This window comes from Leuciscus leuciscus (genome assembly GCF_965113295.1).
Source record: "Leuciscus leuciscus genome assembly, chromosome: 18".
NCBI classification, from domain to species: Eukaryota; Metazoa; Chordata; class Actinopteri; order Cypriniformes; family Leuciscidae; genus Leuciscus; species Leuciscus leuciscus.
The window spans coordinates 21,250,425-21,262,268 of NC_138742.1; the positions used below are offsets into that span (position 1 = coordinate 21,250,425).

General features: G+C 34.5%; 1 protein-coding gene across 4 annotated transcripts in view; it reads right to left on the reverse strand.

Moving 5' to 3' along the window:
- Positions 1 to 5,243, reverse strand: part of myt1b (myelin transcription factor 1b) — a 92,501-nt gene extending 87,258 nt beyond the window's left edge. For all 4 annotated transcript variants that reach the window (XM_082144493.1, XM_082144494.1, XM_082144492.1 and 1 more), the window contains exons 1-2: positions 5,190 to 5,243; positions 3,179 to 3,279 (exon numbers count right to left, since the gene is read on the reverse strand). In XM_082144493.1, the coding sequence (XP_082000619.1) occupies positions 3,179 to 3,206 (28 nt within the window). In that variant the 5' untranslated portion in view covers positions 3,207 to 3,279; positions 5,190 to 5,243. The remainder of the gene's footprint in view (positions 1 to 3,178; positions 3,280 to 5,189) is intronic.
- Positions 5,244 to 11,844: the final 6,601 nt, after the last annotated feature.

An 11,844-nucleotide genomic window follows, 5' to 3' on the forward strand; every position in this document is an offset into this window, starting at 1 on the left:
ATTAAGTACTGTGTAATATTAATTAATAACATGTAATATGGAGATAGGGTTTGGTTAGGGGTTAGTTGCTATATAGGCTTAAATTACATTAATACTATACACAAGGACACAATGTGTGACAAGGACACTGTCAAATAAAGTGTTACAGAAGGTTCACCCAAAAAGGACAATTCTCTCATCATTTACTCTCCCTTATGTCATTCCAAACCTGCATGACTTTCATTCTTCTGTGGAACTCAAACGAAGACATTTTGAAGAATGCTGGGAACCAAACAGTTGTGGTTACCATTGATTTCCATTGTATGGACAAAACACGTTTTCTCAAAATATCTTATTTTACGCTCCACAGAAGAAAGGAAGTCATGCAGATTAGGAACAAAATGAGTAAATGTCGTTTTTGGGTGAACTATCCATTTTACACTTTTTTGTCATCTTCAAGATCATTTGTAAATATAGAATCTTTATTTTACTGAAATGAACATTCACAACAGACTTGTTTGTTTTCTACTTTTGTGTTCCATGGAAGAAAGTAAGTCATAGAGGTTTGGAAAGACATGAGAGTCAAATGAGATTAAATGATTACAGATTTGTGTGTGTGTATACATTATTGTGCCTATGTTAATATGCATAGTTAATATTCTTCAAAATACTGGGAAAGGTAGCAGTGCTACATATCATCAACAATTATCCTTAGTGGGAGAGGAGAAAACTACACAAAATGAGAACTTGCCAGAAACATGGCACTTCTCAGACATGCAGCTAAAATGATTGTTCAATGAAGAAGTGGCAATGTATTCTTTGCAACGCTGACATCTGGTGGACAAAGAAAAGTGAGAACAGACAGTGAGCAGAGAGATTGAGATGATCTGATATGTACATGTATAAATCACAAAAGCATAAAAGTTGTTAAACTGGTATTGTGTTTCTACTTCCACATGTATATGGGGGGAAAGAGGCGGTGAGGTCACTCCATAATGTCACTGTATATGTGTGCAAACTGTATGCTTTACATCTGTGTGACCAGTTCATCAAAATGCCAGGAATTGACTCAATATGAAATATCCAATACGCAATTTCTCATTTCTCATTACAATTTAAATGACATTTACTCAAACATGACAGAATGACAGAGATATTGAGAAAGGGTTATCTAACCATCCATCCATCCATCCATCCATCCATCCATCCATCCATCCATCCATCCATCCATCCATCCATCCATCCATCCATCCATCCATCCATCCATCCATCCATCCATCCATCCATCCATCCATCCATCCATCCATCCATCCATCCATCCATCCATCCATCCATCCATCCATCCATCCATCCATCCATCCATCCATCCATCCATCCATCCATCCATCCATCCATCCATCCATCCATCCATCCATCCATCCATCCATCCATCCATCCATCCATCCATCCATCCATCCATCCATCCATCCATCCATCCATCCATCCATCCATCCATCCATCCATCCATCCATCCATCCATCCATCCATCCATCCATCCATCCATCCATCCATCCATCCATCCATCCATCCATCCATCCATCCATCCATCCATCCATCCATCCATCCATCCATCCATCCATCCATCCATCCATCCATCCATCCATCCATCCATCCATCCATCCATCCATCCATCCATCCATCCATCCATCCATCCATCCATCCATCCATCCATCCATCCATCCATCCATCCATCCATCCATCCATCCATCCATCCATCCACTAAAGTAGGGTGTGTGTAAACCACAAGGCTTTATTGATGTACATAAGAGTGGCATGTCCATCATGACGGTCTAATCTCTGTGGTAAACATGCTCTGAAATGGAGGTCTGTTCTGCATCTTTATCCTGAGAGCACTCATCACAGTAAGTACTACATGCCTTTACAAACTGCACCTCAGTAGCCACTTATATGCTCCTATTGAAAACAGAATACTTAAGAGTTTCACCATACATGTCCAATAGGCTCTATTCTGCACACTTTCTTCTCAGCAAAGGCTGAAACATTTGCTAAAAGCTTCTCTTCCAGCCCTTTTGTCCATCACTACAAATCCAACCTCAGGCTGCTCCTATAGTGACTAAAGCATAATGAATTATTCACCCCTCTTCTTTGTAATTAATGGTCTGTGCTTTCAAGTGCAGCTCTAAATTGGTATGTTTTATGGGTTCCTATGAAACTGTTGTGCAAATCAGTCCAGCATCTCACTGAAGGCCATATGCAGTGGTTTCTTCATGCGGAAAATCTAATTCATAAATGCCAAGTGGGAGCAGTTGCAAGGAAAATGTATTTTCTCATACAACACACATACTGTTATGGTGAGGCTTGACATTGTAAGTGTGTAACTGACATATATATGTATATATATATATATATATATATATATATATATATATATATATATATATATATATATATATATATATATACATACATACATACACACGATACATGACTTGACTTGATACAATCGATATGCAACAAGCAACAAAAGAAAAACTCAGCTCAACAAAAAACATTATCAGCTTTGAAAATAAGCATAGGAATAATTGCACTTATAATATGCACTTTATTAAGTAAATGCATGAATCTCATAAAACTGTCAAGAAATGTCTAATATAAAAATAAAAATATAATATAAAAATATACACTACTATTCATAAGTTTGGGGTTGGTAAGATTCTTTTATGTAAAAAAAACAAAAAAAAAACATATTTTAACATATTTTAAAATGTAATTTATTCCTGTGATTTCAAAGCTGAATTTTCAGCATCATTACTCCAGTCTTCAGTGTCACATGGTCCTTCAGAAAAATGCTGATTTGCTGCACAAGAAACATTTATTATTACCGATGTTGAAATATTTAATATTTTTGTGGAAACAATGGCACCTTTTTTGTTGAAAAGAAAGTTCAAAAGAATGCCATTTATATGAAATAGAAATCTTTACTGTCACTTTTAATGCATCCTTGCTGAATAAAACCAATAATTGTATTCATTCATTCATAATTTTTGTATTCATAACTCTTACTGAGCCCAAACTTTTAAACAGTAATGTATATTACTTAAAGTGTAAAATTGTAGTACTTTATTTATATCTAAAATCGGTTGGAAAATGTGTTTATCATAAATAATTCATGAAAAATTATTAGTGTTTTGCGTTTTACCTTTCTCTGATACCTCAGTGTCTTCCATGACAGTGCTCGGCTCTTTGGATTGACCGTCTGCTCTTTGACTCTGATTGGCCTCTCATGCATCACTGGTCACTCTGCAGAAAGACAAGAGACATTAAGTCACTCATTTTTCAAAACAACCTGAAGGGGAGTGATGTGTGTGCGTGCGTGTGTGTGTGTGTGTGTGTGTGTGTTTGATGTTAGGGGGTTTAGAGAGAAGAAGGCATCTCAGTGCTATAAAGAAGATTGCTGGATCAAAGCCCACTCAATGTCTCTCATCTGACCACTACTGTTGTGCCTTCAGTTCAAGCAAATAAATTGACCTTTGTGAGCACTGCAAGCTTCCTATAGCTTGATGTCCTTTTTCCGACTCTCTTTCATTTCATGTCAAGTTACAACACAGTGTTTTCAACTAATATTTTTACAGCACTCGCTGTGAATGAGAAAATTGCACCTGGTACCTATTGTTTGCATGGATCTTTCCTCTACAGCATGCATCAGCACACATTATCTCATCCTCTGTTTGTTCCCACCATCATGACTCACGCTGAATGCATTCTTCCATTCACTTACCAGGACAAAAACCCATTTTTATAAAAACCCATTTTTATAAAAATCTCTCCAAGGCAAGTTTTAATCCCACCGTCGCCTTTACAATCTACCACATCGCCCAAATTAAAACTGGGCAAAAGGTTAAGCTCTATGGTGGCATTGCTTTTGTGATCTACTGCATTGATATTTAGTGTTAGTGTCTTTTTTTCTGTTAAACATTAAAGAAAATACATTCAATTATTACTGTCAATTCAACAAAGACTATAGTTAAAACTTTTTTTTTTTTCCTGGGATAAAAAGAAAAGAGGAAATCCAAACTTACCTTGACTGAAAGTTTTATAGCAGTTTTCGTATATGTGTACTTAAGAGATGGTCTAAAAATGACGCATTGAGCACAAGCTTTACTTTTATCATCAACTCTGAAAAGATTCAGACACTCTGAATAGTTTCTGAGGAACTAAGGCACCACGGCACACAGTGACAGCAGAAATAGAAAAAGTTCTGCTTTTGAAAAAATAATAACGCCGTCTGGGTGGTTTTGTTGGTACAGAAGCGAAGAGGAAGAATGGGGGGGGGAAAGTCACAATGTATCCTTTTAGGAGTGTAAAAAAAGAAAAGAAAGAAAATACAGCCCAAAGCTCTGCCACTGTGCAGCGTACTTCCCCTAATAATGCATAGTATCCCAGTCCTCAAGCAGATTCCAAATAACTTAGTTAAGTTAGTGTGTGTAAACTGTGATAAGTTAAGCAAAGAGGAGCCACGGATCTCATATCTTGTCTAGTCTAATCTTCTGTAATGGTCTATTTGCAGTTGTATCAGATCTCAGAGTATGTTTAGCGTCTACATTTGTATTTCAGTTCAGATTAAAGAGATATACAATTAGTACCGCTCTTGAGCATGAAAGATGTTGAAACATGTTTCCAAAACCTTTTTCCAAGATCAGTCTCAGGTCAAACTAAGTTTAAGTAAATAAACACCGCCAAACAAGCTCAACTGCTTTGTCCAGGCATAATTCAGGAGGAGTGTGATGTCCCATTAGGCAGTTGGAAGTGAAAAGTATGTAACTTCAGAGAGTTCAAAGTGACTTGAGCTGCAACAGCCCAGCGCCTCGGGCAACACTGACACACAGAGGCTCAGTTCAGCACTGCCGGCCGTTACAGCTGCACGTCTTGTGACTTTCTTTAAACAGCTTCTTTCCTATTATCAAATACTTTGGATTTAACAGGAAAAATCAAACAAGTTCCAAACTGCAAAAAGCGCAGCTGTGTGGAAAACACAAGGCTAAAACCAGGTTAAAGATCTGTTTAGGTCTAACCAAACAGGCCACTCTTTCTAACTCTCTCTTACATTTGAGAATCCAGCATAAAATTGTATAGCCATATCTAAAAAGTAACTCGGACAGTAAAGATTTCAGACAAAAATCAAGTAAAACACAACAAATACAAACTCTTACCTTCACTTGTAGCATGGCATCTGTTGTTGTCTGTTAAAAACTGTGAGGTTCTGGGACAAAGTAAAAGCCTTGCTGTGATTTCCATATGCAAACACTAAGGGGAGTTCACCTGAAATTCAAATCGAAAGCATACAAGAACCAATATTTATTTATGTTGTGTCCAATCTAATTTGAATGTATTTGCATATCTTTGGCACATGTTTCCAGAGAAACTATGGACTCTGCTTTCTCTTACCTTTCTATACTTACTTACTATAGATAGGTACACTGTTCTGTAATTATTGCAGGGGGAAAAAAACGTCCAAATTATTTTGATTGACAACACAAAGAATGTTAAAGAGGACTTTATTTTACACTCATTTTTTTGGCAGTTGTCTTACTGTGAAATATTCAAAGTCAATCATGTTTAATTTATTCTGTGAAAAAAAGTGTCTGTAAATGACAATTACCAATATAATGTAAGTCGTATTGAGCTTGTTATGTGATCTCAACATGTCCATACAAAATAAAACAACTTTTTTGCTGTATGGCTACTGATATGGTGTATGACCAAAAAAAAAAGGAGCAATAATAATAATAATAATACACGTTTTATACATACATACATACATACATATACATACACACACACACACACATATATATATACACATATATACATAAATACACACACACACATATATATATATATGTGTGTGTGTGTGTGTGTGTGTGTGTGTATATACATATAGCCTATATATATATATATACACACACACACACATCTATTTATTTTTTTCTGAATTTACGGATAGTTTACTGTCACTGGATACAGAAAGTAATTCAACATAAAATTGAGATAATCCACCTTATTTTGCAACAAAGAATTAAAAAATCCACCTTATTTTTCAGTGAATGCACTTTCGATTCATTAGTGATTCAATCTGTGCTACAAACCAGTGTTTATAATTATGATAATACATTAAAATAATATGATAAGAAATACCAATATGCATGATATTGCAAATATCATGCATATTGGTATTTCTTATCATATTATTTTAATGTATTATCATAATAAGCATAATGAGCATAATGAGTTGTTTTGTACAGCTAAAAATAATTTATAATAAACTTACAACCTATTTATTTAATGTTGTTTATTTTTAAATGTTAATTATTTTGTCTATTTAATTTTAGTGCTTATTTAAAGTTCACTGCAAGAAAAACTGCAAAATAAATAAATAAAATAAATCACATTTAATTGAATGTAGACATGCCTCAAGATTTAGTAGACAGTCCATTTAGTTTGACCTCCTGATGGTGGTATTCGGGTTTATTATAGTAAACTAAAGCTAAAAACGTACTTGAAATATATTAACTGAAATAAAATACAGTAATATATATATATATATATATATATATATATATATATATATATATATATATATATATATAGGCTATATATATTAAATTACTAAAACTTTACCTAAAATTAACACGAAAACATAAAATATAAAACTGCAAACTATTGCAAAATATGAATAAAAACTATAATAGTATCTCAATGGTACTAAAATAACACTGGTGACATTCAACATATTCTGAAGATAAATTGACCAATATATTGAACATTTGTGAAGGAAAAAAAAAGACTTCATTTTTTATCATGTTGCCTTATTTTGTACTATTTTGTAACATTGAGTGCATGCTAATAAATGTCCTACTCTAAAGTGTCTTGATCAGAAACCCCCCTGCAGGTGACACTGTTGCTCAACGTATTCCATCTATGAGGTTACTTGGAGCTTCATCACCAGTGCAAAGATGCAACATTAATGTGTTTCTGTGTGCAATGTCCTTAAAGGTAGACTTGGAGTTAAAGGGATGTCACCTAAAAATGAAAATCTAAATCTTTATGTTTACCATGTGATCCACTAGGCTTTTATTCACACAAAAAAAAACATACATATAAATTAAATCTATTCATCATTTAAACCAATTGTATCTTCACAAGCTTTGGATCAAACTGCTCAATATGGATCTGCTTCATATGGATTACTTTAAGTTTCGGTTACCTGTACTCTGAAGAACAGAGACCTCTCAGGTTTCATCAAAAATATCTTAACTTGTGTTTTGGATAACAGAATTTTCATTTTTGGGTGATCTATCCCTTTAAAGATTGGCTGCCACAATGATGTCTGCTTTCCTATACGCTGATTTCACGCAGCCGTTATTTTGAAATCGAAAGCGAGGCTCCGGTGGGAAGAAAACCGGAAGTGTCGCCTTTAATCACAGGAGAGTCGTGAATGCGATGGCGTATTGTTGTGTTTAATGATGTTGTGTCAATTCTAAAAATGTACAAACATTTCTTTCATACTTTAGACTATATACAGTGAAATTCATTTATAAATAAAATAATTTTTTTATATATAATTCAGAATGTAAAAAACGAAGCAGGAATGAACTATATACATATCCTATATTGGATATTAACATCCAATAGTGTAAATCGCGGCAGCAGCTTCAGGTTGGTAATCCAAGGCATTGTTGTTTATCTTTACTTCCGGGGTTCTTCCCACCGGAGCCTCACTTTCGATTTCAAAATGGCGGCTGCGTGAAATCAGCGTATACCTGTTAATCTGTGCATGTGATATCTTCTCCTCTTCTCCTTTTCATCTCCCATCTAATAAAGCTGTCAGTAAAATGTAAACTATGGAGAAAGTAATACATTTACTTAGGAAAACCTCAAGTAAACGTTGCTTATGTCAAGATTGTTGTTTAATTTCTATGCTCACAATATGATTTTGGAAGAAAAAAGAAAACAAATAATACACTAATATATTATAATGCTAGTCTGTGCGGTGTGAATTGGCCTGTAGAAGAAAAGATTATATAGTACCTTAAAGGGGTCACATGTTGCACGGGTAAATTTGTGGCAATAGCCAACAATACATTGTATGGGTCAAAATTATCGATTTTTCTTTTATGCCAAAAATCATTAGGATATTAAGTAAAGATCATGTTCCATGAAGATATTTAGTAAATTTCCTACCGTAAATATATAAAACATTTATTTTTGTGAGTGAATGCAGCACAATCACGAATATAAATGGACACATTTTTATGCACCCTCAGATTCCAGATTTTCAAATAGTTGTATCTCGGCCAAATATTGTCCTATCCTAACAAACCACTCAAATTTTTTTATAATTATGCCTAAACATAAGATTTATTTGAATTGCATATAAAATTTCCATCCATTTGGATTAAATAGTTTTAACATAAACCAATCAATAATCTGAATGTGATTCATATTTGTCAGTCATACGTAAATGAAACTGGTAAGATTTATGCAATAGTACACAGAAAAACGCCCATGTTAAATTAACACTGCTCAGTGTTCATATGTGTGCACACTACAGAGTTAAAGTACCATTGAAGCAGTGTTGAAGTTAATGAGATAATTAAGTGGTGATTGAGCATTACTTATGAACACCTGCTGTTAACAAGCAGAATCACTGACGGAAAGAGAAACACAAGAACTACAACTGACTTCAGCCACAGCCTTAGATAAAATCAACTGAAGAGAAAAGAAGACATTACATCTCTCAAGATCTCAGCAGAGGAGGATTAAACAACTCAAACAGCATTACCAGCTTTACTTATTACTAACCAGATTTACTTTATTTAATTTCCGTTTTAATGAAATCAATAGTTGTATTTTAAAGTCACCATGATGGTGGTTAGTGTTTGCTTTAGTTGGGCTCATGACCCTTGACTCTTTAATATAAAATTTTCTCTGGCTGCTATAATTATGTGTTTATAAAGCACATTTGTTGTAGCAAAAAAGCCAAGAGAAAATGTGATCAGGTGATGTTGGCTGTTTATCGATGACGATGATGATAATGATGATGATGACGACAACATCATCATCATGTAATTGCTTGAATCCCTGATCTTATTTGGTGTCTAATGCTTTGATTATATAGGACTTGTGTTTTTAATATTGGTTTATTCATAACAGAAGCCATTTCTATTCTACAGCATGAGATTTAACAGTGTTATTTATCAAATAATATACTTGGTTTTTAAAAAATATTTAGTGCACAAAAACCTTTCATCTATGGCATTACTTAGACGCACACAGACATCAAGAAACAGCATATGCATCTCAACAATGGTGACAATCAAACAAAATATCCAGATAATCAGATCAACTCTGAGCATAAAACAAGCAACAAAAAATAATCAAAGCATTAGACACTGAATAAGATAAGTGATTCAGGCCACAACATGATGATTACACCTTCATCAATAAACAGCCAACATCACCTGATTTTTTTGAGTGTACATCAATGACAAGCTTATTTATTCTTATAAATCTCAATTTCAATTGACCCATGTGACTGGTTTTGTGGTCCAGGGTCACATATAGAACCTTTAGGGGTTCACGTCATAGTATCATTTTTTCTTTTGTCTTAATACAATTTTATGAATTAAACAGCTTGTAAAAAAAAAAAGTATCACTAGAAAAAAAACAAAAAAAAATCGTTAAACATGAAAGTGATGCAACCATTCAAGACATTTCTCATTTAAAATTGAGTCAAGTACCCAAAAGTTCTAGCCTATATACTGTTAGAACCCCATTGAAACCTTTTTTTTTTCCTAAGAGCATAATTTTCTGTAAAGCGAATATTTCACCTCAAAACATTATATCATCATTTACTCACCCTCCCGCCTTTCCAAACCCAGATGACTGTCTTTCTTCTGTGGAACACAAGATGAGACGTAGAATGTTCATGCTGCTCTTCAAACTTGGCACAAATATAAATGACAATTGTATACAGCAAAAGGACGGATTTTCAAAGATCAGTGACATTCACCACACTGAACACCACATTACCCAGTCCCCATTTACTTTAATTACATGTAATAATTTGGATAAAATATCCCTTTAAATATTTGCATTTGGCTTCTTTATTCTAAGCGAATTACAAAGTTATTTATAAAGTAGACAATCAAGTCATGGATTAGTCTACTTGCTGCTTACAGAGGCCTCAAAAGAGGTGTGATAAAGGATCTGTTCATCTGCGTTATAGGGACCGTTGTGTAGGGAATAATTGTTAATATTTGATTTCATATCCCAGTCCCCTCTCAGCCTCCCTGCAGAGGCCACATTAGCAGCCAATTAAATAGAGTGGTAAAACCCATTCCCTGTGCTGAACGGACATTAATGAATGTCAATGACTTTACACAGGATGTATGCGTTCCCTTTTGCTTGGTTATTCAACTGATTAGGTTATAATGAGGTTTATGCCACAACTTCATAGTCAGAGCAATGAGAATTGAAACCTTCATTATGAAACCTAGGCTTGCATAGCAGCACATGCCTAATCATAGATCTTTATTACAATTTCCAATGAACATCTTATCCAGTTCACCTCACAGAAGGTGCATTCAGTCAAACAATAAAGATTATTGTACCTTGAAGTAACATTACAGGAAATATGAACAATCTTTAATAGTGAATGTGATAACATGATGTTAAATTACACCATTATTATGATAATGCCTGAAATAGCAACTTTTTTAACACTTAAGAGTGAATGAGCTCCATCTTTTATGATGCAGAAGTAAGGATCAACAAAATAATCAGATGAACTTGGTCTGTGTAGCTCAGGTAAAAAGTGAAGGATGATTAACTGGACCTATTGCTGAGTTAATTACTTATTGATCTTGTCTGGCAGCGTGGGTGATCGTGACCTTTGAGGTTGCAGTATTATAATTTTTTTGTAACTTGTCGACTATTGGAGGAGGTGCATTTAGATAATGTGTGCTGACAAGGAGAGTGCTGTAACCTGTTCCACAGCCTGGCTTCCTGTTGCTATGTCTGAGAGACATTCTTCAATAGCTCTTGTCTGTCAATGGAGAGAACACTTTGGAGTCAAGGTGCCTTCACAATCACACGAAAAACCCTTAAAACTCTAAATATAGACTAGGCCTATACTGACACTGACAATTTTATAAAGTCCTCACATTGACAAGACATAAATCATAACCAACCATACCCTTACTCCTAAACCTAACCATATGTCAAACTCATCGGCAGTAAATGTAGGATTTTTAGCTACACAGTAAATGCGTTTAAAATGGATCCCTTTACCTACACTCATTAACTATACCCAACATTAGTCCACTAATATAGTCCACTTGAAGGAGTGAATGAAAACGAGGGAGTGAATTCGGACACTGGGTGCACTGGAAAGGCTGCTGCTTTTGCATCGTTTGTGCTTGCAGTTTAATTATAATTTGAAACTTTGCAAACTGGCAGCTCTAGTAGTAGTAAAGATTTATATTGAAATCTGTCATTAAAAATAGCATGTATAAACTTTAATTAAACAATATAATAATTAAAAAGAAAATTATACCTGAATGCTATTACGCTGTACCCACATTGGACCAGCAATGGCTGGATTGATGATTCAGCTGCGGGCGCCATCTTCTGGTCAGACGTTGGAATTCATTCGGCACACGACTCTCAAGTCAAGTCAAGTCAAGTCAAGTTTATTTGTATAGCGCTTTTCACAATACAGATTGTATCAAAGCAGCTTCACAGTATTAAATTAAAATAATACAACAAAGTTTTTTCCAAGAGGAATTTTTTGATTGATAAAAT